This window comes from Chroicocephalus ridibundus, chromosome 5 (assembly GCF_963924245.1).
Source record: "Chroicocephalus ridibundus chromosome 5, bChrRid1.1, whole genome shotgun sequence".
Classification (NCBI taxonomy): Eukaryota; Metazoa; Chordata; class Aves; order Charadriiformes; family Laridae; genus Chroicocephalus; species Chroicocephalus ridibundus.
The window spans coordinates 29,155,096-29,182,928 of NC_086288.1; the positions used below are offsets into that span (position 1 = coordinate 29,155,096).

General features: G+C 39.9%; 1 protein-coding gene across 3 annotated transcripts; it reads left to right on the forward strand.

The window, feature by feature from the left end:
• DNAJB14 (DnaJ heat shock protein family (Hsp40) member B14) lies at positions 1 to 27,681 on the forward strand. 3 transcript variants are annotated; one of them, XR_010071169.1, is made up of 8 exons: positions 1 to 382; positions 16,676 to 16,821; positions 19,905 to 20,090; positions 20,505 to 20,599; positions 21,283 to 21,392; positions 22,632 to 22,804; positions 25,592 to 25,899; positions 26,667 to 27,681. XR_010071169.1 is itself a non-coding variant. In XM_063335551.1 (8 exons), exons 1-8 carry the CDS (start codon positions 250 to 252, stop codon positions 25,714 to 25,716), a joined length of 1,143 nt encoding a protein of 380 aa, XP_063191621.1. In that variant the 5' UTR covers positions 113 to 249; the 3' UTR covers positions 25,717 to 27,681. The 3 variants fall into 3 exon arrangements, 2 of the variants coding, with proteins under 2 accessions (XP_063191620.1, XP_063191621.1); XM_063335551.1 differs by adding an exon at positions 6,309 to 6,483 and having other exon boundaries at positions 113 to 382; positions 25,592 to 27,681; XM_063335550.1 differs by having other exon boundaries at positions 25,592 to 27,681.
• The last annotated feature ends 152 nt before the right edge of the window (positions 27,682 to 27,833 follow it).

The following is a 27,833-nucleotide window of genomic DNA, read 5'->3' on the forward strand; positions in this document are numbered from 1 at the left end:
GGCGCATGCGCGGCGGCGCCCCGGAAGCAGGCGGCGGGCCGGGCTGGCTGCCGGGGCCGAGCGCCGCGCTGGGGCTGCGGGTACCGGCGGCACGGTGGGATGAGCCCTGCGGAGTGAGGGGAGCCCCCGTCCGCCCTCCTGCCCGCTCCGCTCCTCTCTCTGCCCCTCTCCCCCCTCCCCGGCTCCGCTCTGGCTTCAGGCCCCTTCTCTCTGCGCTGCGGCGGGCGGAGGCGGCGGAAGGAGAAGCCGATGGAGGGGAACCGGGACGAGGCCGAGAAGTGCATCGGGATCGCGCGGGAGGCGCTGGAGGCCGGCAACCGCGACCGCGCCCTCCGCTTCCTCGGCAAGGCCCAGAAGCTCTACCCGACCGAGACGGCCCGAGGTGAAGCCCGGCCCCCTCCCCGTCGGCCCCGCTGCTGCGGCCGCCCCTCCTCCCCTCTCCCCGAGACCCGGGGGACGGTGGGGCCTGCGGGCGGCGGGGTCTCCTCACGGCGGGGCGGCCGTTAGCCCTAGGCGCTGAGGCGAGGGGCGCCCAGTGCTGCCCCCGCAGCAGCGCGGGCCCCCGGCGGTGTGCGGGGCTGGGCTGGCAGGAGAGACCGGAGCGAGGGCTGAAGTGCCTCGGAGGAGCGCTTAGGGCCAGGTGGATCTCCCCCGAGGCGGCAGGCGGTGGGGGGTAGTGGGGCTGCCTCGCTCCTCGCCAACGGGCTTCGCTCTGGGCCAGCCCAGCTCCCCGCCTGCACTTCCCCCCGCCCTTTAGCCGCCTATATGTAAGCGTAGCCGCACAGACCAGGCTTAGACCCGATTAGCAGCAGGACACCTCGGGCCGAGGCAGGCTGGGTTGGCTTCTCCTCTGTCGCTGTGAATTAGCCCTGGCTAGCAGCCTGCAATGAGAGCTGCTGCTCCCGGCTGGGCCGTGTCCTCGTCCGCTGGCTTACTTGTGGTTTGGGGTTTTCTTGGTTTCCTCTCCCTTTTGGTTGTACAGCAGCTACGCAGGAATTGCAGATGGGTTTAACTTTCCTGGAGAAAACGCTGGGACAAGTGGCTACCCCTATGACTTGATTGGCTCTTTAGACACTTCTGTGCTAGAACTTGAAAAATAATTAGGGTCTTTCTAGCAAAAGGTGTTTAAAATTTTTTTTTTTTTTTAAAGCAACAATAGTAAGGCTTCAGTGTAGCAGAACTGTTACCTTTCTTGGAGTCTTTCTGTCACACAGTGTCAGAAGTCGGCTCGAAATACATTTGAACCCAACAGTGACTTGTCGCGTTCCTTTGGTTCTCGCTTGCATTGTCTATGCCATGGAAGGAATAGGAGGGCTCTGTACTGGCTTACAGGCCTCAATATTTACCATTTTTGGAACATGACTTTGGGGTGAAGTCCTGACTGGAAGTGTTCTGTGCTGTATTTTATACTGTAGTGAAGCCTTTAGTCAGGTGAGCAGATTCAGTGAATGTTTTCCATCCTCTCTTATCTCCTGTCTGTTTTTTATCTGCAAACAATAAACGAAGGTCCCATCAGTGCTATTCTTTTTTATAGTATGTAGTGCTTTTGGGTGTCTGGTTTGTTGTTTTTTTTCCCTGCAAGACAGAATGGAAGTTGCTGGTAAATCACTTGGAAGAAGGTAGCCATTGCTTTGGATCAAGAATGTGGCACTGTTTATATTCTTGCCACGTTAGATACCTCCCTGAAATAAAAACAAGAAGTTTGCCATATTCCCCTAGATTTCTGTGGCTTAAGAGGATGACACACATGAAAATATTTTTAGCTTTTGGGGAGCTGTGTTGGTCAATAGGAAAGAAAGCCTGAGGGTTTCGATTCGGCTTCTTCCACCAAAGAGAGTGAATAGCTTTGCCTGCTTCACATAGCTTATTACCGTCTTATACCTCCAAGATAAGAGTTACAGTAGCTCTCAGGAGAAAGGGAAAAAAAAAAAGAAAAACGAAAGATACCTCCATCTGATCTATGTTTTGAGTGTTTGGGTTTTTTTTTTTAAGTAGGACTGCTACTGCATAACCACCATTGTAAAGTACTCAGTGCAAGAAATAGACGGCTAATTAGGCTATTGTCTGTAGGACACTTGTTTTAGCCGCTGTGGAAATTAGCAAAGTGTGTCACAAATGAGGTGCAGATCTGGTGAAAAGAAGATGGTCTTGTGTTTATGGCAGTGGACTGTAATCTGGGGAACTGTGCAATGAAACTAACTACTTCACAGAATTTCTCTGTGATGTTAAATAGGTCACTTTACTCGGTTTCCATTAGTGATGGCTAATTGTTTGTACTTCGTTTTTCAGGTATTCAGCTTGAAACAAGGGCCTGATTTGTGGAACTGGTGGGCAGTTAAACCTCCATCTGAAGCTAATGAGAATTGCAGGTGTCCTAATACCACTGAAAAAAATCAGGCCCTAGGCCCGATTTGAACTAGGTACTTAGAAATTAGGGGGCTCTGTAAACTTGTAATGTTTCTGTGCTTCAGTTTTCTAGCTGTGGAGGCTGGTAATTCTTTTCAACTCATCCCATTTCCTCCCAAAACAACACTCAATTAATTGAATTTAACTTTTTTTTTCTTTAAGTTTGTGGCACTTAAATAGCCCTGTTAAAAGTGCAGTAAGCTGCAAGGACACAGAATGTCCTGTTTTCAGGACAGGAACTGGAAGGTGTGCAATAAATTAGAACTGGAATTTTACGCTGATGAAGAACCAGTGAAATTACTGCTTCATTATCTCATTGTCATCTTTTACATATATTGAGCGAGGGGTCCACTTGGAAAAAAACCACCTTGGTAATTCATTCGATAATTAAAAATGCGTCATAGCACACACCCAAGAGAAAGAAACAGTTACGGTTTCGTGAGCTCTCTTAGTTCTAACACAAATTCTTATTTTACAGTCATAATGTGTTGGATTTATGTGGTGATAGGACAACATGGTGCAGCCCCAGTTGTTGCTGTGCTCGCTGATTTTCTCTTCAGGGTATGTCTTAGAAGGTAGTTCATACCAACTTGTCGCCGGAGTCACCTATGCTTCATAGGTTTTATCTTTAGTATCATTTTGGGAACAATTGCCCACCATTTCACAAATGATGTTCTGTCAGTGATAAAAGCAATGCGAACGGTAGCGCTGAATCTTTTACTGATGGGAGCTTCCTCCTCCCCATGTTATAGCGGATTGTAAATGGACAGGGGGCAGGTTTTAACTATTGTCTCTAAAACAATACTATGTGTGGTTTGGTTTTGGCGACATTTACATTTAAAGTGCATTCAGCACTAGTTCAGTCATCAGTGAAGTTCAGTTTTGCTAAACGAAGCTTCTGCCTGAAATACGCTGACTGCAGCAGTGCTATTTTAAGGCTTTACTGGTGTGAAATATAAGGTCAGTGCTCATTTAATGATACTTAGCTAATGACTTCATAGTAGCCGTGTTCATGTTGATGTCACTCTCTGCTAGAAAATTGTTTTACTTCCAGCTGTTCAAAATATTGTTTGATTATGAGTTTTACTAATGATTCATCTTGCAACTGAATGGAAACTAATTGCTTCTCTGGGGAAGATTTGTAAGAGTGGATTTAAAGATAACAAAGGACAAGATCTTTTCAAATTTAGGTGTCATTCTTTTTGGAGTTGAAGGCAGAAAATGACATTAAGGACAGCTTATTTTTTTTCAGTGCTTCTTAGGAATTTCTTGCACTGTTTCTGATGCTGCCTGTAAAAATGAACTTTTCATGAGTATGTAAGGTTAGGTTTTTAGGGTGTTGTGTTAGTATGAGATCTGAATTCAACAGTTCTTCCATTAGTGGAAATGGGGGTCATGTTCAATGCATAATGGAATCAAATGCAGTGCAAGGATCTCTCATTCAGCAGCAGGTAACAGTACACACCCTTGGAGATAAGATTCGTTGTCTTACCTGATAAAAAAATAAGTCTTTGGTTCGTTATATGTCCTGTTTAAAATATCTGTATGCACAGCAAAAGATTTCTTCGATACACTGTTAGTATTACAGTTCTGACAGCTGGTTTTACCACCAGCAGTTCATGGAAGAGTCAAAGTTGTTTCTGAATATCTGAACTGTATCTTTTATTTGAAGGAAATAATGAGCCCAGACCCTTTGCGTAGTTTTCTTTTTCAATGTAGAATAATAGCATGTTTGTATTTGCTGTGTCCTGCCATCTTAAGAAGTTAACAGTTACGGATTTGAATTTTTAATTTTTTTTTCTTTGCAAGTGTCCTGCACTGTCTTCTCAGCAGTGCAGCTCCATTATGGGGATGGGAGGTCTGGGAAGGTGATTAGGCAGTAGAAATGTTGAAAGTATAGTGCAGCCAAACCGATTCATGAAAAGACTTATCAGCTAAGGTAGCTGTGAAAGAGACACTGGGTGTTAAAAATGCAAACTGTTGTCTACACCTGCATTTCTACCATTATTGCTACTACTGGTTTTGCACAAGCGTTAGTGCAGGGATGGGGGAATTTCTAGAGCAGTACCAATATAAAGGCAGGATTTGCAAAACTGTCAAGTAAGCATTATTTCTAGAGGGTAAAGTCAGGGTCGTATGTTCAATTGGATCTCACAGGATACCATTATTAAATATCTAATGTCACAGAAGAGAAAAAGAATAATCTTGTTTTCTGTTATCACTTGTCCAGAGCATGTTTGGACCAAAGATGCTTCGTTCTGAGGGCACTATCTCTTCAAATCTCTGTTCTTGATTGGTTCTTAGCCTACAGGCACACTCACCTTGTTGGTGTTATTACTTCATTTACCTCATAACTTTGGATGATACTAGAATAAACTGTTGCAAATATTTGGATATATGCTTCAGCTATAATCCGTAGTGCAGCTATAGCTCTCCTGTTTTCAAGAACTTAATTTCATTTGTAGTGAAAGCATCCTCTCAGTATACAACTCAGTATGTAAATGTTAGCCTTTTCTTTATTTCTGCGGTAAAAAGCCAGATCTGATCAATTGATGAATCTTGCTGAGCCAGGCACAAGCACAGGACCGGCACTGGAGTCAGCTGACTTTCTCGTTCAGGCCAAGCATAGCTCTTCATCTGCAGTACTTCAGACTGCTTTGGCCAGTTGATGAATTAATGAATAAAAGCAAATACTGCAGAGTTTTAGGAAGCACATCTTATGGAAGTGGTTCTTCTCCTTTTAAACAAAGCTCCGCTTTGTTTTCTTTCCTGTGCTTCTCTGAGATACAAGCTATGGATGTGTAGGATCCCAGTTTTTTGCTTCTCTAAGAGAAACGCTAGTCAGAAGAGAAGTTTTTTTATTAGATTTAGGAGAAAATCCTTCAGGCTTCTTTTCACTAGCTTCTAGAAGAAAACGTTTGTAATAGCAAAGCTGTAACGTGCTTTCACAGTGAGTGGGATGTTTTTTGGGGGGGAATTTTTATTAGGGTATTTTTTTGTGCAGGTAGTAACTTGGTTGTTTATGAAACAAATTTGGCCTGTGTAGTTTGGCATCTTGCTTTGAAAGGATCTCTTTTCAGGAATGACAGACTATTTAATAATCTTTGATCCACATTACGCTTCATGTGCAGTCCCTTAAGTTAGAATGGTACTGTTTCTGATTTATTGGTAAGACAGATACCCCCAAAATACAGGCTTATATCCAGAAAGAAAAAGAAAACTTAGCGTCTGATGATTTATTGAAATTGCTGAATTTGAGATATGTTCGGACATGGAAGGAAAGAGGATTTCAAGATCTAGTAAAAGCGTGCTTGTTTTCAAGATCCAGGTCTCAAGAGTGGGATGTAGTTGTCTGGTCCTGACTTACCTGTGGCATTTAACAGTAGTTTGAATTTCGGCTGGTATTGCCTGGAAGAGGTATATAGAGCATCAGTGTTTGGCCACTAATGGCTCAGGTTACAAATATCTATGTACTGTAGCAACTGAAATGTGCTGGAGATGGGCTTGGTCTCTGTGTGGAATAATTTGCAGGTTCTTTGGAGTGTTAGGTTAGTTCCTCTTGTCTATTTACGGTTGCTTATTCTGATGTTTCGCCTGCAAAGAATGGGTTCGGTGCCTCTAAAAACCATTTAGAAATGAAGGACAAATTCTCTTCAGTATCAAATTACCTTGGCAGAGGTGAGTCCAGCTGCTAATTCTGAAACACTTTTCTATAGTTTTGCCATGAAAAGGAGTTGCAAGACTGTCTTCAGAAACATTTGTGCTACGAAGTGGTGATCAATAAGGAAGGAGGATGTAGCAGCTAGTCTCTTACAATGTGGTGCTCCCATTTAAGGTACTTGAGAGCCCCGACTTAATCACTAATGCCTATAATGATACTATGATATACTGTTGTTTTATAGTTTTGTTGGAAGCTATTATGAAGAATGGAAGTACAGCTGGGGGAGGCGCTTACTGCCGAAAACCAGCCAGTAGCAATGATCAAAGTAAGCCCAATAGCACGAAGGAGGGCAATGCATCTGCTGCAGGTGAAAGTGGAAAAGGCTACACTAAAGACCAAATGGAAGGAGTATTCAGGTATGGCCTTGTTTAAATACATAATTGCTTTTCATTCTGTTTATTATGTACTTATGCTTTCAGCTCTAGCATCTAAAGAAGCAACAGAAAATTCAAGGTTAGCTGAGAGGGGTTACTTGTACTGAACTGCGACTAAAAGGAAGTGGAGAGTTTTGTTGTGTTTAAACATGGTATGAGACATGCTCACTTTCCATGAGAAAGTTTATACTCGTCTTTATATAAAGTAACCTTGATGGTTTAAAAAGAAAATACTCAAAATAGTTATTAAACAGATCTCATGTTAAATGGAAGAAGTGATGAAAATTCTATAGAACAACTTGCAGCACAGTGTTTCTATTCATAAATATTTTTATACTCATGATATCTTGAGTTACATGCTTGCTCTTAAAGTTTATCTTCAAGCTAATCTTGTTGTACAGGCTGGTTTTAGACCAGTGTTAAAACAATTTCATTCTGGAAGTACAGGTATCTGAGAAGAACTGAAGCATGTAGTCCAAGTTGCATTATAAACTCTGTCTGAACTTCCTGTAGCACGATAGTATTAAGATGGGGTGACATCAGGAAAGGAGGATGTGCAAAAAGAAACAAAGATCAATAAAAATATCTTTTTGAGGCGAGTAATTCTTAAGTCACGTTATCGTAACACACTTTTTTGCTGTAGGAGTGAGAAAAATATTGTTGGATATGTGCCCTGATTTCTGCTGAAGAAATATGGATACAGCCACTCTAAAATTGCACACCTCATAACCTACCTGTATTTTCATATAAGCTGAGCCCAGGTATTTTCAAGGGACCTCAAAGAAGGGAAATCAAGAGGTCCTTGTCTCGTAGTTTGTGTAAATTGTATGAACTGTTGTGCAAAACAGAAATTTGTGTGTGATTTTTTTTTTGTGTGTGTGTGTGAAATGTGTGTTGCTCTTGATATTATCTTGGGATCTTTTCCTGAAGTTCAATAATCTGTTCAGCTGTGCTAACGGTGAGGAAAAAGCAGCTTTTCTGTGTTGATACAGCAGCTCTGCATTCAGGCAGGTAAGCAGCAGCATCTCTGGCCTGGTTATCCTCTTGGTGTTGCTATTTAGTAGAGCTTTTCATTTACCATCATCTCTACTTAATTAATGTTGTTGCCCTTCATGATACATCTAAAGTAAAACCGGAATAAGCATGTACATTTTTGGCCAGCTTGAAACATGAGCTGTTAAAATGAATGCACGGTGCCTGTGTGTGCGCACGTGTGAGACAAAATATCCAGAAAGAAGTCCTCTGTAAAATGAGGCTTAGATCAAATTAAGACAGGTAACACATGTAGCAGCAGAAAGCTGCTACAAGGAAGGCTGTATTTCTGCCAGTATTCGCTCACCCGTGACGTGCCATTCTGAGCTGCAGTCTGCTATCACATCAGGCTCCCTGCAAGTTTGTTGGGCTTTTTTTGTTTGTTTCATGAGAAAGTAATGTCGCCTACTTTTTTCTGAGTAAAATGACGTCGTAGAGCCAGCTTTTCTCCATGGTATGCTTTCATGGTATCGGACATTCTTTTCTTGAAGGGATTCGCTAGATACCAGGTAAAATTAATCCAGTTTGTTGAGATCGGAGGCAGAATTAGGGGTATTCACAGAAGTTGCATACTGAGGATAATCTTGATGCAACATTGCTTCTTAGTACCTATCCTAACAATCTGCTTTGTGAATATAAAATCCAGGTTTTTTAAAAGTACCCAGATTTTTGCAAATAAGCAATTGTAATAGCTTGTAGAACAACCCATGTTTGTTTGTATTTCATATATCACTTAGAAAAATCAGCTGTTAAAACAATATCTTGACCTTGGCTTGAGTGGTGTCACCATCCTTTGGTATAGCAGTTTATAAATCTATGGAGAGAGACTCAATTTTGGTTTAGGTGTGCGGTAATCAACAGAGCAAGTCCTCAGTTCTTGTTGGAAGTTTTGAAAAGTTTGTGATGTTGTCAGTTAGAAAATTTGTGGCTAAGAATGAAAAAAACGTGTGTGCCTTGCCAAGGAGAACAGGATTAAATATAAACAGTGGGCTAAAACTTAATGGAAAAATATAACATGCTCAGTGATGATATCTGAGGGAAAGCTCATGTTTAAACTGCAGTGAGAATGAGCTTTCGAGTTGGAAACATGACAGGCTGCATATGTTATTGCTTCAATCAGGCCCCAGACTTTCCCAATTAAATGAAACACACGCCTCTGGGGAGGGTATTCTTCGGAGAGTAGAGCTTGTCACCACTGTATGCTTCTGTTGTACCACAGTGGGATGGCTTTTGGACCTTTGAGTTGGTTAAAGAAATGCTGCATGAAAAGAGGTGGTTTTAAATAGTGTTTCATGCCTGATTTTTAATTCTTTTTCCTGTAAGGAAAAAAGCTTTGCTACCTTCTAGATAGCAAGGTAGCAAAATCTTCAATTTTTAATAAATTCTGAATCTTAACATGAATTTGACTCCGTCAAACTCAATTTTTTCTGTGCTTATGATTTGAAAGGTGGTCATTATCCTCAGGTATTCTTCCCTCTAGGTTTTTTTGGTTCTGTATTAGTAATTGAAGATAGACTGCGGGAAAGCATTCCTGATTTAACTACACATGCCATTTCCAGCCCTTTTTTATAAGCTGTAGTGAGCAGTCAGACAGGGGGACTCACTCTGAGCTCTCTGACTTGGATTACTTATTAGTATTCCTGGAGTTGTCCTGCTATCTTGAATTTGCTTGTGACAATAGATTTAAGAATCATAGTGAAGGGACACTTGGAGCAGTATACTAATTTAACTGCATTAATTTTCATCAGGGTTACTCTAGTAATGTTGGCAGCCATGAGTACAAACAAGCAGCTCTGTGCTGTTTTTATTTTTCCCACATACACAGGGGACACTGTTCACTAGCAAGCTACAATAACACTTGTGTAGAGCGTTACATGAGCTTGCAAACAAGTTGGTCGACAGGGAGAAGCATAAGATGCAATGCCTTTCCACTGAGTGCCTAAGTGCTGGCTGATGCTCTGTTCTTTGTGGGAGCGATGCTCACTGTTTCAGTGTGACAGTTTGAAGCTTGAGATATCCAAAAGCACTTTGCTACTTTCGAATTGAAATGCTTTGAAAGTACCATCTGTAGTACATGCATATTTTTCTTAATGATGCTTATCTTGTCACTGAGGGCTGGATCAAATTGCCTTAACGCTTTAGGTGACCTGCATATCAGAGATATTGACAGGAGACTAGCAGAAATATGTTAGGACCCACAGTAGACTTAAGTCTTTTTAAAGCAAGTGCCCTAGAAGTCTCTAGGCAATTGAAAGCTGTCTAAGCAATGTCAACTTAAGACAAGTGCATGGGAATCATGTACTGGATTAAAAAAGGGAGAATTTTGCTATTGGATTCTGTGGTCTTTGCTTTAAAGCAATTCCTTCACTGCTTGATGTAGGGGATGGGCGTTTTTTGCTGAGATAAACACAAAGTATTCGTGTGAGAAAGAAAATTTAAACAATTTTTTCTTCTAGTTCACTTAAAACAACTGAAGAAGAAGTGCTGATCAAAATTAAGTTACTAGAGTTCTTAATTACTTTCAAACAAATTCTGTTCAACATATCTGCCTACTCATACCAACTTCCCTTTGGAAAGGTGTAGTGGACTACTGTGAAATTAAAAAAAAAGAAAAAAGATCATTTGCCTGTTGTGTATTAGTCTTTCTTATTTCTTTTTTATGCTGTGAAGTGTGCATTATCTGTTGTCTGCTACATGATTTAAAAAAACAGTTTTGGAGATACTGATAGGTCATATACTTTATACAGACTCCCTTTAAATGATTGTGAAATTCATATGGTGTCTGATGTCTCTTTTTCAGTAAATAAGCTGGAGCGTATATTCCATATTACCTTTTTGATATCTGAAAGATAACTGCCATGAACAGTAGTATGCTAAAGTTGGATTGCTGTCTTGTGAAAACTGTGGTGGAATACTGCTTTTCCTGCCCTGCCAATGCCTGCTCCTCAGAAGAGAGCACAAGAACAAAATCTTGTATTTTGATCTTTAAGGTAGAACCAAAATGAACTAATAGAGGCATGAGTTCTGTAGGAAGCTTGCAAGGCAGTTAAATGTCATCCAGAAGTGGTCGAGAATAATCAGCAACTTTGAATTCATGGACTAAACCAAAAAATTGCCTCTATGCATTTCATGGATCAAACTAGAAGGAATGCACGTTGCCTGACTGCCTGTTTCCAGGCCTTCTGCTGAGACTTCTGCAAATACAGCAAAAAGAGATATATCGTTACTTTTTTAACATGGGGTCAAGAAGATAATTAACTGAAATTGGAATAATAAGAGCAATCAACATGTGCTAAAATGGAGGGGGGGGGGAAATGAAGCAAAGAAATCAGGGCATGGCTCTAATTAGGCTGCTAGAGCTACTGTGGTTGTTGAAATATCCAGTTGAATGGTTGAGAAAGTCAAGGTGGAAATCACAGTCATAAAGCCTGTCATGGAAAAGTGGCACAGAAGATTTGGTGGACTTTGTCAGAAAGCTCCTGCCTTTAATCTACACTTTTTTCAGCTACAATAAAAGCTTAAACAAAATTTGGATAAAAGTAGGTTGATGCAAACACGGCTTTGAATATTTCATGTAATAGACACAGGAGAAACAAACTGACCAACCAGGTACACCAAGAGCATGGTACTAAGACAAGCACCTTAATGTGTTGTTGAATCTGTCAGTATAACAGAGATCTGAAACTTCTGGTGCACTAATTTCAGAAACTAGGGATATGCTGGTACTAGCTTGAGTTCCTCAAGAACTCTGTGACCTTCTCTTCCCAGTCCAGAGCACTTTTTGCAGACCACACTTATGTCATCCACACTGTGACCAGGACATTCTCGATTCAGATGCAAGATTCCATTTGCATCAGGCCCCCTGCCATCATTGGAAACTTGAACCATGTAGAAATTGGTCTGCATTTTACTGTGTTTTTCTGCACAACTCTGGAATCAGAAGTCAATGTAGCTTCCTCTTGTTCAGTTCTTTGTAGCTCACATTCACTTTGCTGCTCACTGTGCTGCTCAGTTCAGATGACCATTGGGAGAAATAACTGCGTCTCCCATCGCAGGCTTTTGGAGATAGCGATCAAAGTATTTGTCTTTTGGGCCGTCCCTGTGCATGTAGACAGAGGCTTTGGAATGCCTTTTGAAGTACCTAGTCGTACTCAAAACTTCATGATTATGGATCCCTGCAGGTATTTGATAAAGAAATGCAAGCATCTCTGATAGGTTTTGTTAACTTGATAAAAGCTGTTGATGCTGACCTAATCTGAATTGTAGACTTGAAAAGTGAAACAAGCAGCACAGCAGTAGGATCACATCATTTCTTAGTCACAGGAGAACCAGTGGTGGTAGCCCCAGAATTTCTGCAAGTGTGAGCAGACGTTTGAGGACCTGAAGGGCTTCGTTTGCCTTCAGCCGTCAGAGCATGGAGGGGAGCCCAGCGTCAGGCAGAATTGGCTGTTATTGTGATTTGAAGCTGGCTGACCAGTTCTGCTGCAGGTGGCTTGTCAATTGCAAGCTGGGATAGTGGAGCTTTGCAAGTCATGACGAGATACCTCCGTCAACAGATTGTGGATTAATGTAGGCCATCGCTTGCTTTCATGCTGTTTGAGAAGTCTATGCTCTAAAAGTCAGATATTATTTCAGGAACATCCAGCAATGTGCCCTCCTATAACAGCCAGCAAATCTGTTAACCATAAGGACAGTGCCAAGGTGCTGGCAGGGGACTGACAATGCAGCAAGGACATAAATTAGCTAAACAACAGAAATAATTTGATAGTAATTCGGATACAGAAGTGATCCAACCAGGAATGAAAAACACAAGAAGAGCAATTCACAAAAAACAAAACCCTAAACAAATGAAGAGTGAACCGAACTTCAGATATGCCAGAAATAAACAATAAAAAAGCCCAATTCAATACAAAAGGGGCAGTCCATAAGCAAATGATATGTAAATTGCAATTTTAAAAAGAAACATCTGCTGGAATTTACATATGCAAGAAAACTAGCACCGGACAGTACAGTGCCCAAAGTGCAGCAAAACCAACCAAACAACAACTTGAAAAGCAGCTTTCAGAAAGGGAGTTGTTCAGGCTGAGTGCTGCAGGACAGGGGTTTCAGCTGTGGTTAAAAGCTGTAAGTAAGATCAGTGATCAGTTCTTCCACAGCCTCCACTGGTTTTACTCTTAATTTTTCCCATCTTCTGCTGGCCGATGTTGTGTGGCCTGCACTAGGGGACAAGTGGGAAGGGGATGGTTGCTTCCTTCCATCTGTCCTGTGACAAATCTCCACAGGACAGTTCAACGCTCCAGGCAAGGGATTCTGGCAGAGTGAGGATTGTCAGACATCAGTCTACTAGAGACAAGGGGTGAGGAATTATGTCCAAAAAGGCCTGCTTCTTCTGAGGGACAAGGATCAGGTTGGCCTTGGCTTCCAACAGCTCCTGGCAGCTGGAGAGAAATTTCTCATCAGGACAGCAGTAGTTTGGAGGAAGAAGACTTAAGTCTTGGAGAATTTCTGTGCAGAGCCTGTGATCCCCATCTCTTTAAGGTGGAGGAGGGATGTGGTGTGTCCTCCAACAGTGTTTGAGAAGTCTGGTGACTGCACAGCACATGTATGACCTGAGGATCTAGTGGGTTGCCCTGGTGATCCCGTATAGTTTGTCCTGCTATAAACTGACTTACCAGGTTAAGTTTGTGATGTGTTCAAGTTCTGCCTCTCAGGAGTGCACCGCGAATGCTGATAATTTTGTTTAATTGGAAAGCACCTTCTAATTGTCATTGCTTGTCCCATCATCCCCAATACAAAGCTGCTGCAGTACAAATTTTGGTGCAAAACTCGCATGGACTTTGCTGACAGGGGGGAAAAACCAAGCCGTTACCCTGTAATGATTGCCCTGAATTGTGCTCAGCAAGGGACCTCCTGGCAGAAGTCACTAACTCCCTCCTTGCAGGGAACTTTGCATTAACTAGATGCTACCTGCTCACAGTCCAGATGCTTTTTGCCTTGAAGTGGCAAAGCAGTCATATGAAACTGTTGTCTAATGGCAGGGTGTAGCCAGGGCTTCGTAGCACAAGGTCATTGCTGAGAATTCCAGGCTTAGGTATGGGGTTTGGTCCCTGTGCATTTGTATGGTCATTTAATGTATTTTATCTGTAAAGCTTGATCTGCATAATCCAAAGTCCTGCTAAACTCTGCAAAATTGGCATATGTGTATGCGTATTCCACATGACTCACCATGAAGTCACATGCAGTGCTCCCCAGGCTGCCCGGCAGAGAACTTGCAGCTTGTGTTTGCTGCTGAGGTTTGTAAGAGCCAGCGCTGACTTGGTTGAGGCCTGAAGATGACAGGGGGGCTAACCAGCGAGCAGGGGTTATGTATCTCGGCGTTAATCCTGTGCAGTAGTAGCGTAAATCATCCGGAGGATCGGTTACAGGTCTGTTGCAGGCAGTGTAGCTGTGAGTGTGCCCATCCTGACAGGAACACACAAGGGAGAATAAAAGTCAGGGGTGGCGGTCACAAATTCACAAAGGCTTCCTTGTTTGGGACTGGCCGTTTAGCCTAGTGTAGCAGGTCAGGGTATGAGGTTGATGTGATATAAGATGTGCTGGAAATATTACATCATAGCTTCATACGAAATCAGGAATGTTGGAACAGAGATGCTTGTGTATTTGTAGAATTTTTTGTTTAACAAAGCAATCACTAGCAAAGACTTGCTAAGAGAAAGGAGAAATGTGTTGTACCTCCTGTACAAGTGTACCAAAACACTTGTTTCTTGATATATAATAATAGCTCGTTTGTGGACCAGGTTCAGGATAGCTGTTGCATGGAGGGTGACTGCATTCATCCCTTTGGAAGACAAGTGCTGTATGACCCACAAGGCAGGTTTTGCCCTGCACTTTCTCATCAGGAAACAGCTCTGGTTTGATGCACTGGCTCTAAGCAGCAGATCACAGCGTCAGAAGCTGGTGGGTCGTGTGCTGACCTGAATGTCTTCTGGTTGCTACCCACCATTCCTGCTTTTCCCATGAAGGTTTCCCACTGGGCGACTTTCACTGGTTGTGAATGGGGAAAAAACTCTGCAGTGAGTTTTTGAGGGTTAGAAGAACAGGTTGGATTTTCTTGGGTTGTTCTTTCCCCCCCACACATTTTTCTCTTCTCTGCATCCGAGAGTTGTGAAATAAGTGCATATCAGGTCTGCAAAGAAGTAAACTTTCATGGTTGTGGTTTTTTTTTTTTTTTCATGTTTGTTACTTCCATGAGAAATAACCACATGCTGTTGAGGGGAAAAAGTTGTTGAGGATGCACAGTGCTTAAAAACACTTGAACAAACATTTAACACTACAGTTTTAATGCTAATAAAATAACAACATTACTGAATGTTGATGACTCGCTACCTAATTTTATATCAACCGAAGTTCTGAAGAGTCTGGTAAAAACAGATAATTCAGATACTGAATTATTGAAGAGAAGAACTTAGATTGGATGCTGAGATACCCATTTCTTGAAATAAAAGCTTAATTTGACACTATTACACTTTTAAACAAAGCTATCTGTTATTGATACAGTTCATAAGTAATCCAGGTCTTGAGGATAAGGATGAAGGGATCTGTACACTGCCAGATTTTTTTCTTGTACAGATTAACCAACAAAAGTTTCCAGTATTCAGAGTATAATTTAATGTATTTTCTTTCCATTCTTTCTTGATGATGGATTGACTGTGTTTTTTTCAGTTAGTTTTATCAGCGTCCTAACTGGAGCTTATTAAATGTTACTTCAATATAATGACCTATATTTATTTCACAGGATGTTCGTGTTGGCAGCTGCCTGCATACATTCAATTCAGTGCTCTTGTGAGCGTTACACTGAGACTTCCATAAAAGCTCGTGTTATTTGAACACGTGAAATTTGATTTGATCAATCTGTGAACTATGAAGGACCACACACGATGGTGTGGTTGTACTTCTGATCCTAGCATGCCCTTAATTACAAGGTACCCATTTTTCTTTCATGAAAATGCCAAAGGCTTGCTTACCCCCTTTTTTTCCACTGGGCTGCCCTGTGTATGGTCTTTGTAACGCTAAACCCATATTTAAGTAGAGATCTGTGCATTTAAGAGAATGTGGACACAGTTACAGCCATGTGAAGAGACTCACACGAAGCTTTTAAAATATTTATGGATGTATTTCTTGCTCAGACCAGCCCTTTTCTTTTGGTATGCACCAAATGTCAGCGTGCCTCGTTTCTGCAGTGCAACTTTGTGGTTCGGCCTTATTTTTCTAAGTTTCTGAATTCTGACCTAAGTAACTTGGTTTGATTTTAAGGTATATTTACTGGTTTGGTCAGTTCTTCCTGCCCACATAAAATTAATGTTCTCTCCTGTAACTGCTCTTTTTCTTTTCTGAGTATCGTAAAACATACCAAATCATTACATCATTTCCAGATTTTGCTTTTCCTGTCTGGGTGAGACTGCCTACAGGAAGAACATTTCCGAGTTTTCAGAGTTTTAAAAAATGCTATGTTGAACACATGAGATGAGCTGAATCTGTACTTGCTGGAGCTGTTATTGTTTCTTTGAATTTATATAAACACTTACAGAAAGTTTGTTAAGATCCAGGTGCATTCCCAGCAGCAGAGGTATTTTCACATGTCTTATTTCCCTGAAAAGTGAATGCCTGAATGGTGTTATGACTTGACTTCTACTTGTAGAAAGAGAGGTATTGTTTGTTTTGTTTTATGCTGTGCATACCAAAGCACCTTTGCTGTTGACAGTCAAAACAGGCCGTCCTACCCGGTAGCTCTGCAAAGTAAATTTGGAATCTTCATTTTATGCATTAGTAACAGCAATATTCGTCTAATTGGGAATTGCAAACTGAAACCTTTTCTTACAACTGTAGTAGTTCTACAGTAGGAGTAGTAAAATAAATACATGTAGTAAGTAATTTTGGGTACAATAGTTTATTGTGCTCAATAGTGAGTTTATTATGAAAAATGGAAATCTTTGTTTCTAGAGTGGAAATTTTGTTATATTTTATATTGAAAGTGAGAGATGTAATGTATCAGTGCGATGTATTACCTCATTTGCAGCTGTGTTCTAGCAGACTACTTCTACATTGGTTTGTTTACAACATTTTACTTCATTTTCTTTTGCAGTATAAAGAAATGTAAAAATTACTACGAAGTCCTTGGGGTGTCAAAGGATGCAGGTGAAGAAGACCTAAAGAAGGCCTATAGAAAACTTGCTTTGAAATTCCACCCAGACAAAAACCATGCACCTGGAGCAACAGAGGCTTTTAAAAGTAAAAAACCATTTTTACTTAAATTTCTTCTATGATTAAACTTTGTCAGATTAGAAGAACTTCATCTGCATTGGTCACTTGTATTTTTATGAAATTGTCAGTGAGGTGTTTTGTAGCTAATATTAAACTGACATTTTTAGCCAAGAAAATAGTTGACCTTTATTATCTTAACATATACATAGAAGTATAGATAAGTAATGTGGACTTCTGCAGTAGGGTTCAGTTTCAGAGGACTGACTGTAATTTTCAGGTACAGGGAGCGAATGCTTGATCTGTGAAACGCAATTGCACTTTTTTACTGGCTTTTGGCTTAATGTAATCAATTGAATTTTACTATCTTGAGTCTTTACTGTACTTGAGTTTGGAAAAAACGAAGTGATACTTGATAGCAAAATGCATTTTTTACTGAACCACATGCCAGGCTAAGTTACCTTTTCCTTAGAATTCCTTCTATGTGTGTAGTTTTAGTACTTTTTTCACACAGACCCACTTGGGTTCCAACCTGGCCTTATTAATAGTTGTCTTTGACCATTTCTTAGGTAAAACTTACAATCTGACATGACCTTATCTAAGGCTGCCAAGCTTAGCCCTGCACAAGGAAAATTGTTGAGGAAAAGCTTTTTAAAGAAAACTACCCCTTCATCTCAGACACTGGTGAAGAAAAATGTGAATGTGTAAGAAATAATCGTACATAAATAAACAATCTGCTTGTGGTACATCTTTCTTGTTTTTTTTTTCCTGTGCGAGGTTTACATGCAGACATTTGAAAAAATCAATCAGATAAAACTCTTACATCAGGTGAGGGGAAAAAAAAACAAAAAAAAACAAAGTCCTGAGCAAGACTTCTGATGCAGACTTTAAGGGATAATTATAATAAAAACATTAACAATTACAGATGAAAAGTAGATAGAACATAGCAGGAAAGTTGATTGCCAGTGTTTATTTTAATACAGCTATGTGATGGCTTTATCTAAAAAAGATTATATTTTTCAAAAATAGTCTCCAGCCCTATAAATAAAATAATTCTTCCTTGTTAATAGCATTTTAAATAATCTTTACAATGTAAGGAATTATTAATCTTTTATTTAACATTAGCACTTTGTACAAGTTTGATGTCTTTGGCTTAATTTCACTTTCTGTTTTTTAACTAGATGAGTAAATTAACAGAAAATTTTGTAGGGGAATCTTGTTGACTAAGAATTATTTAGTGAAATATAGCATTTTTTCTTGCATCAAAATTATTGTAATCTTTTTGTATGGCTGAGTAAATTTATGATTTAGTTTGCCTACAGAGGTGTCTGATGAGCTTCTAACATCTAGCTGAGAAAAGGAGTTTTGTAATAATAGCTATTATTTCATAATCATGCTTTATTTTAAGGAAAGGTCACATTGGAAAACAGACCTTAAGTTTGATGTTAGGCAAGGTAGTTACTTAGATCTTGAGCTACCTAGTACTATGCTTCTGTTGTGTTAAGCAGTCTCCCTGAGGTTATATTTTACATTAAAAAGTTTATGCAAATATAATCACTTCTAATGTTGTGGAATCTCTTTTACCAGCTTCATCAAAAATCTTTCCTTTGAAACTTTTGACAGTTTTTTTTCATTTTTCATGTCCTTTATTTAAAGAAAATTATATTTGAATCAAATCTGTTGTGAATTACCATCAAATAATCAAAAGCAAATAACAGATAGTCAAAAAAGATTGCTGACCATACCGTGACAGTATGGTGTCTTCACTTTATGTGAGTTGCCCAATTTATGTTTTCCTATTTTCTTAATTGTTGGGAAAATCTAGATTTTTCACTACCAGTTCTATCCTCATGCTGAGTAACAGGAGAACCTTGTAGTAATATTTGGTGTCCGTAGTGTGTCGTGCTCTCAGTGCACATTACCAGGCTTCATTTCTTTGGGTTTTCTCCTCCACTTAAAGGAATTGATAATGATTATTTCTATAAGGGCATCTTAAAAGGCATGTAGCTAAGATTCATTAACTTTTTTTTTTTTAGGTTGGATAATGTTGAAGACATTAATTATGCAAAGCCATAGTCTTATTTGCATGTGTTGAGGTTATAGTGTTGCACCTTTCACGAGCTTTTGATGACTGATGGCTTTTCGACACTGAAAAACGTAATCCCTGTGCCTTGTGTTGGTTGGCTGCAAAAGCAACCTGTTGTTGGAGAGCCCTGGGGGAGAGAGAAGAAAGGAAAGCAGAAGGGGTTTAATGAAGATATGAGTGAGTGAAGACTGTTGATTGAGTGCCAACAGAAATTTTCCTTCCGCCTGCAAGAGGTGTATGTCTGTGGCACAGCTAGGGTCAAAGCTTGTGAAGTCAGCAGAGCTTGTGGTCTTTTCACACTAACTCAATTTTTCCCTTTCTACTGTCAAAATTGAAGTTGTTAATTCGTGATAATGTAGCACAAAAGGGGACAAGCATCCAGGCCAGGCGCTCCTGGCCAAACACTGAGGTCGTATTGGCAACCTTGGGAACACACATGTTCCTGTCATGCATGTGTGTTGTAGCCTTCATGTTACGTCATGCAAAACTTTGTGTTATTAATGTAATCCATAAAATATCTTAAGAAGCCTATAAAAAAAATACATTCACGCTCTTGTAGACAATAAAGGTGATGCATGTGAAGAAATCACCACTTACTAAATGAAACCAAAGAAAACCTACCGAGTCTATGATGTTTTTAAGCTAGGCTGCGAGAGCAAACTGAACTTTGCAATTACCCCACTTCAAAGCTTTCATTGTAATGCCTGATGCTTTTTTTGTAATTACAGTGAGAGAGAACATTTCTATGGGTGTAGGTGTTCCCCTAGAAAAAGGATCATAGCTCTCCTGCCTCCTGTCTAGTTCTACAGGATAAAAGCACCTTTGAATAGTGTTGGTGGGAAACTTTGTGGAAGCTATGTTAAGAAAAGTAGAGATGCTTCTGGACCTTGTTGTGCTATAGCTGGTTTGTAACGTACAGTAAAGGACATAATTCACTGCCTATTCCTGATTTTGAAATTGCAATTTTTCATGCTGGAATAGCTCTTATCTTTCATTTACGGGAGTTGTCTTGTATTCCTTGCTTCAGAAATTGGAAATGCGTATGCTGTGCTGAGTAATCCAGAAAAACGAAAGCAGTATGACCTTACAGGCAGTGAAGAGCAAACATGCAATCACCCTAGCAACGGTAGATTCAACTTCCATAGAGGTTGCGAGGCAGATATTACTCCAGAGGATCTATTCAACATGTTTTTTGGAGGGGCCTTTCCAACAGGTATTTGTATATATGAGTATAATCATCGGGATATGGTGGTACTGCCCAGAGTGGCATTAGAGTTTGTGATATTATGAAACAGTAAAATTACTCCAACCTGCCACAGACCCCAACTCCTTAATCTACATCAGTTTATTTTTCCCCTAAGTGTTGCAAAATCCCCAAAATCTAAGTTCAGTTCTTTGCGGTTACTATGGTGATTCTGCATTACATGAAATAACAAATCAGTTGTCTTAGAGCTTAAAATACTTATTTTAAACAACTTTGAAAGTGTAAGTGATCTTAAACTTGAGTTATTTTATGTGTCATTGGGCAGTACTGTTAAATAGTTTGTGGTTTTGCTTCTGTATTGACCTCTAAATAGTTTGGGGGTTTTTTTTAACATGATTTAAATGTGGATGTTCCTTTCCTTAGGTAGCGTACATTCATTTTCTAATGGTCGTGCTGGCTACAGTCATCCTAATCAGCACCGTCAGAGTGGACACGAGAGGGAGGAAGAGAGGGGTGATGTATGTTTAAGCACCATTGACTTTAAACTGTATATTGTGAAATTTGCTGGTAGTCACTTTCAGTGATGTGGCTGTACAGGAGCTCTGTACTGTAGAGCAGGATTTGTACTTGTTGGTTGCATATTTTAAAACTTTGGCAGGTGGTGGTCTTACTGATTGGTATATAGGTGTGCAAATTTGAGAAAATAATAGCCTGGCTTTCTAAAACTGTTGTTCTGTGTCACTATCTTACTAGTGACTGGTAGGATTAGCCTAAATATGCCACTAATTGTGGTCACTAATCCTTGTCTGCATTTAAAAATTTATTTGGACTGAGGTAAGGATTGGAGTTAAGGCTCAGTATTCATCTCTATGAGTTATATATAGTCCTGTATAATTACATATCACTGTATGGATGAGATCAAATCATGATGTACAATGTAACTGAGTCCAGCTATTCATTTGATAATTGCTTGTGGCTACGTGCTAACCCATGAACTCTTGCAGCTTGAGCACTCTATGAGTACTGTGTATGCATTGGAAAGTTAAGATAACACCACAGTGTTTGCAAGTTTGTATTTATAGATTTCCTAGCAGCTTTTGATGCTTAAAGCAGAAAGTCAGGCTTAGCATTAAATCTTGTCAAATTTACCTGTTTACTTGATGCTGTTGTCTGAGATACCCAAATCTGTTTTGTTCCTTAGGGAGGTTTCTCTATGTTCATTCAGCTGATGCCTATTATTGTGTTGATCCTCGTCTCCTTGTTGAGCCAGTTGATGGTATCTAACCCTCCTTACGCCTTATACCCAAGATCGTAAGTAATACTTGATTACCTTAGCTTAAAACAGAGGGGGGGATGTTGTAATGACCCTCTGCCACTTGAAAGCATTTTAGAGAGCCTTCCATTAGTTGGTCCTTGACTTCCCACGGTGAGGAAAGGGAGGGAAGGTATAGATGAAGCAGAACAAAACTTGAAAGTTAGGTAGTAAGAACATACATGAAAATGTAATGGAGAGAAGAGGTCAGCAATACCTGGAGTTTAGGAGGCCTTCTGATAGAAGGCAGTGGGTCCGTGCAGCATAAGATGTTGTAAAGGTGCTTGCATATCCAGTGTGTTTAATCTCGAATCCTGAAACCTCCTAAGGCTCATTATTCTTTTAGGGGTCACCTGTGCCTGTAGCAAGTGAAGTACTTGAAAGCAGCTTTCTCATCCTTATCTAAGTTTTGAACTAGATGAGGGCTGGGGAAATTGTCTATTCTTTCTTCATTTTAGGTGATGGTAAAATCGTTTATCTTTGTTTTCTCGCAAAGGATTCTACTAGTGGAACTTAGCTGGTTTGTACAGTAGGATATATAAACCTTTCTTCCTTGAGAGAAATAAATAGCTTTAATCAAGCATGCAACCAGCTAGTAGACTTAGCCCACTTGCCAAAACTGTTTTAAAGGTCCTTAGTTCCTTGCAGAGCTCTCAGTCCCACAACAGAAAGGTTTCTTTTCTCTTCTCTTATGTTTCAGAGCTCTTTGTTTCCAGAGTGGGATGTTTTTCGCTTCTGCAACTAAGCTTTTGTGATGCTTATAAACACTGCTCTGCCAAAATATTTGCGCACAATTTTGATTTTTAATCCACAGAATACCAGCAGGAAAATGGATTTTTCAGGGCTCGCAGAAAATGCTTTAGAATGGAGATGCCTGTACTGGGTTACTACAGAATAGTAACCTGTTTTTCTTTCTGTTGAGTTTGAATGTAATTTTCTATTACCAAAGCTTATATTTGACTAAAGAGATACGAAAAACGTGTCTTACTAAAATGGGGGGTTTTTTTCAAGATCAAGGGTTTAAGCAGCAGAAGTTTAATGTTCAGGTAAATGTAGTCATTTTATTCTCTGGCAAATTATACAGCCGTTCATTTCATTACTTGTCTTGAAAGGGCAAATTCAGTGATGTGCTGTTCTTCTGGAATAGAAATATTTACTAAAGGCGTATTTGTGGTGGAAAAAAAAAAAATCAAATAAATATCTGGCCTCTCTCTCTCCCCCTCCCTCCTTTTTTGCAGAAGTACAGGGCAGACCATAAAAATGGAGACAGAAAACTTGCACGTTGTTTATTATGTCAACAAGGACTTTAGAAATGAATACAAAGGAGTGTCACTACAGAAAGTGGAAAAGAGTGTGGAAGAGGATTATGTGTCCAACATTCGTAATAACTGTTGGAAGGAGAGGCAACAAAGTAAGTTTGGTAATGTCCATAATTTCATGAAAGCATGCATTTAATATAAAAAAAAGAAAGCCTGAGACAAGAATCGAGTACTTGTACTACTAAAATATCTCAACGCGAATGCAAGTGTAAGGTTCCCTACTGTTTTCCACTTCTAAAGGCGTCCCCAGTGTCACTTAATTTCTGTGTTTTACTCAGTGACCTAACAACCATCTGCAAATCATCAGCAATTTTAACCTGCTACTCTATTGTCTGTGACCATTTCTCAGAAAATTAAAGACTAAAGCGAATTGATAATGAGAAAGAGATTGCTTTAAGTTCAGGACGAAAGCTAAGAATTCTAATCTTTTCCACATTATTTTATCATGGCAATATCTCATTTCCCTAGGTGCTTTTATATAAACAAACAAATGAATGAAACAAAAGCTTGCATAGTTGTTTCCAGAGAAGGAAAAAATAATCTGCCTTGGACCACAGTACAGACAAACACTGCTTTTCCAGGCGACCAAGGACACACAGCATGTTCTGTAGAACATCACAAGCTGTAAATCAGTGCTGAATCTTTTGCCAGTGCTGAATAATTTTTATCCCTGGACTTGGTACCTTGGCTATATCAGACCTTAAAAACAGGGTCGGTTGTTGGTTTTTTTTTTACTTCACCCTCTATTTTTCCAATCAAATTTGATATTATACAAGGAGCTATTTTCTTGCAGGAGCCTAGAATTCAGTGGTAAAGGATAGGACTAACAAATAGCATCGGCCATCTCCAAATCATCAGCAATTTTAACTTGTTATTCTATTATCTGTGGCCATTTCAAGAGCCTATCATGCTCTGTGAGAACAGCGCTGCTAAAATGTCATCAGTGTTGAAACTGCATGGTTTCAACTCTTCAGCTGGTAAACTTCAGTAATACCTTACTGGTTAAATAATCTGCTCACGAACTGTCAGTAAACTGACCAGAGGCAAATAGCGTGCTCTTCTCTGAGTGAAATCCTGTGCTCCTGCACAACTTCACTCTCTGCAGCCCTGTTGTGCCAAGCCTTCCAGCTGAGATGGCCCTGTAGCATCTCCCGGTTGTAAAAGACAGCCCGGCATCATGGCTAGTCAAACGCCTGAACAGGCAAAGGACTGCACGCATTCATTACAGTTGGCCTGTACACGTACAAATACAAACTGCCTTGCCTGTGCATAGCAGGCCCAATGCTTCCTGGAGGCTTTATGCTCCTTACTCATGAGTACACGTTGCTTCCGCACAAGTACATCTCAACAGTTTTATGAATTGCTCACAGGAAAGAACTGTGGTCAGAAAACTGTGCTGATGGGTCACATATATGCCAGAGAAACACCAGTACTTTGGGGGAAAACATTCAGATTATTGCCCAGAGTACTAGATTTGATCAGAACAATTTTTCCCAGATTTTTCAAATAGAGGAAAACATGAGAAAATTTTGGGGTATAATTCATAAGCAAATATAAAAACTCTTGTATATTTCCAGCTAGGTTGTCCTTTGATCATCTTGAAATGTTTGAATATGTTTACTCTTCGTGAAATGAGTACCTAATTTTTCATCTACAAGTGGTTGCTAGATGAATGATTGGTAGACCTAGAATAAAATAGTTCACAAAAATGATCATGCTTGTTAACAAAAAATTAAAGACAAGATATAATCCATCACAATAAAAAAAGGACATATTATTTGTGTATTTTTCTCAGCGGAGTGTAGATCTGGAAGGATAGTTTTTATTGACCTAGTCATTACGCTTAGATTTACTGGCATGTTACATTTGTGTTCCCGGTAATATATTTACTGTCTAAATACCTTTGAAAAGGTTTGGTTGATATGCAGTTTCCACCTGGCAAGGGAAAGAGGAGGAAAAAATACCTTTCCCATTTTTCAGCATCTGTTCTTGACATGCTTACTTTTTTTAAGCATGAACAGAGTCCTGGACAATGCAGAGAGGCCCACGGTTCCATATATACATATTTACTGGGCAAATGCAATGATTAGACAAACATCTGACCCTAGTATAAAGAAGAGAGATAACCTGAAGGTGGTGACTGTCATGTTGTTTGCTATTTGCAATTTATCATGTTGTGAAAACTACCCAAGCCCCTAATAGATTTTCTCTATTTATAGAAACAGCTGAGTTTGTGGGTTTACAGATTTAAAATGCCTGTTGTCTGTTGGATCTCCTTGACAGTTAAAATCTTGCCAGTGTTGATTGACATTTAAGAATGCCTTGCTAATGCATTTTGAGTTGAAGGGCTGAAAAAGATTTTATAGAATTAAAATGCTCAGCAATGTCAAGCTATTGAACACCAGTATAATTGAGAGAGCTCTTTTATTGACACCTCTGAACACTGGCAGTCTGAAGCAGCATCAGTTGAAGTAATGGGCTTAACATTCAGAATGGATTTTTTGGGTGCAGACAAGACGCTAGAGCTGTCAATAATACGCAGGATCACCGAGTGTGGCCTATAATTGTATTGTTTGATGAGGTCTGACAGAGGGAGTCGGGGAGGGTCGTGTGTTTTTTTTTTAATCAGGTACTGCTGTATGAAATATGAGGGTGTTGGAAGGCTGTTACCGCTCTTGCTGCTGAAAAAGATGAAATGCTTGTGAAGATCCAGCGAAGAGAAGCTGTAGCAGTGCTGTTTAGCTGGTGTCTGTGGGTAGTTAGAATAGAGAGAAGGAAAAAAGGGCGAGGATTAAACCTGAGGTGTTTTGGACAGCTCTGAGAAGGAATGTATCGTGTTCGCTTAACCTGAAAAATCTTTTCTCTTTTTTTCGTTAAAGAAACAGACTTACTTTATGCAGCAAAAGTATATCGAGATGACCGCCTCCGAAAGAAAGCAGACTCCATGCCCATGGACAACTGCAAAGAACTAGAACGGCTGACCAGCCTCTATCGAGGAGGATGAACTACAATTATACGCGTACATCTTTACGTATGCCGTTATCTCTCTTGTAAATTAAGAAGAGATTTAGTTTCACCGTGAATGCTGGAAGAGAGGGGTGGATGTAAAACTCTACTGTGTAGCTGTTTCCAGAAACCTTATGCTGAAATATCATTTAATGGCTTCTTTACCTACTGTGAAATATAGGTAACTTTAATTGTCTAGATTTTACTTCAAAGCTTCTGTGAATTCTTTCAGCAGAGAGAATAGCTCAGAAAGGATGCTATACTTGTAGAGACTTAGTCATAGTGGTTCTCCTCTAACATATTTGCCATGTAAATATCTGTGGAAAGAACACTTTGTGTATATACGAGTTAAATGACTTTCTATTTAAAATCTCAGAAATTTAGTTCCATACAACATTTTGTCTCACTGATGGAATAAATAGTCTGATTACATCACTCCTATTCAGATGTCAAGTGTGTGGAGTTGAAACAAGAATTTTTAATATTTTATCTCTAACTCTATGTAAAATCTTCTAGGTTTACCGGCTTAGAGGAACTTGGTATTTTTAAATATAATGGCATATATTCCTAAATATCTGTTGGGGTATATTGATCTGGTGTAGAGTAGCAGTTAGCTGTTGTAGCTTTTTAGCGTTTCTAAGCAATGCTGAGAAAACTAAGAACTACACTAATTTCTTTTCAAAGTAAATTTTTGCAAATGCTGTACAGACCATTATAGGCATTGCTTTTAGTACTTGCAACAGTTTACAGCAGCTCTACCATTTGGTATTCCAGTAGTAGTAAGTCCATACGTATGGTTAACATGCATCCATAGCTTCCTTCATTTTCACTGGAAAGGTAGAGGAAAACATGCAATAGTAAAATCTTAAAGCTCAAAAAAAAAAAAAAGCAACCTAATTTTTTTTTTTCCTGGGAGGCTTCCATTTTCTTACTATTTTTTTATTTCAGGCTAGGTCCCAACACTGATTCCTCAATGGGCACCACAAGTGGAACAGGGAAATATTGCTAAGGACAAGCTATGTGCCTTTCAACACTTTTGCCAACTATTTAAATGCTTTCCTAGTTTGCAGTGTGCTCCTATGGTCAGAGCCATATCACTTGTCCTGGGGCGGAAGAGCTAGGGTTTGCGTTTCTCTGGACCAGAATATTTGCTGCACCTGACTTCCCAGAAATGAGCAAACGTACCCTTCGGCTCCTACGTACGAGATCATGTAACTCCGTGGCCTGTACGTGGAAACTAGATGTAGCCACACCTGCTGATGCAAAGAGGTGTTTTGAAGCAGCTAAGTACAATGTACTTGAAGTTTATTGAAACGGGATTGAAAATGTTTTTTAGGTTCAGTAGCTGATGTTTTTACATTTTAACAGTGCTATGCAGCGGAATGTTTCTTGTATTTGCGAATGCCAGGTGGCTCGTGATACGGGCGGTACTTTTTGTTTGAGAAAGCTGCTATCTTTGAACAATGCTATCAGTTTATGTGGAGCCAAATTCTCCTCCTAAATTGAAAGTTTAAAGACTTGACTGACTTCATTGGAATTCCTTCTGATCTAGAGCAGGATTTGACTTTAGAAATAAGCTAAATGCTATTGCTCTAAGTGACCCAGAAATCATGTTGCATATATACCTTTTCTAAACTGTCCCACTGGAAATGTCCTCTATTGAATTGGTGTAACATGAGAAGGAGTAGCTGCGGGCTTTTAACTAAGCAGCTAAACCAGCATTCAAGGTGGACATCAAAGCCTGAGGCATGAAGCAGAACTAAAAGTTGCTGACACACAAAAAAAAAAGGTGGGGGGGATGCTGTAGTGGATGTCTTTACTAAGTTTACAGGAAAAGTACTGGAAAGGCACCCAAATGTTTGAAGTTTGCAATAGAAATTTATGGAGAAAATGTGATTCCAAGGATTTTGTAACTGTCCAGAATGTATTGTAATTATACTAATGAAAACAAACTATCAAAGTACATACTGGTACTCCTGTGTCTTCTTAATAGAAGAAAATTGTTCCAAAGGCTTTAACGAGTACTCGGGCCTTCCCATTCACAAATGAGTCTGAGCTTGCAGGTGATCTTTTAGTTACGAGGAAAAAGGATAAATAACGCATTTGTCAAATACC

What these genes read in the sequence shown, in the direction of transcription:
- DNAJB14 (XM_063335550.1), top strand. Translation starts at nt 6, where the DNA reads ATGCGCGGCGGCGCCCCGGAAGCAGGCGGCGGGCCGGGCTGGCTGCCG. An exon ending in GGGAGGAAGAGAGGGGTGAT is followed by an intron (nt 20,600 to 21,282) that starts GTATGTTTAAGC and finishes TTTGTTCCTTAG; the next exon opens with GGAGGTTTCTCTATGTTCAT. An exon ending in TTGGAAGGAGAGGCAACAAA is followed by an intron (nt 22,805 to 25,591) that starts GTAAGTTTGGTA and finishes TTTTCGTTAAAG; the next exon opens with AAACAGACTTACTTTATGCA.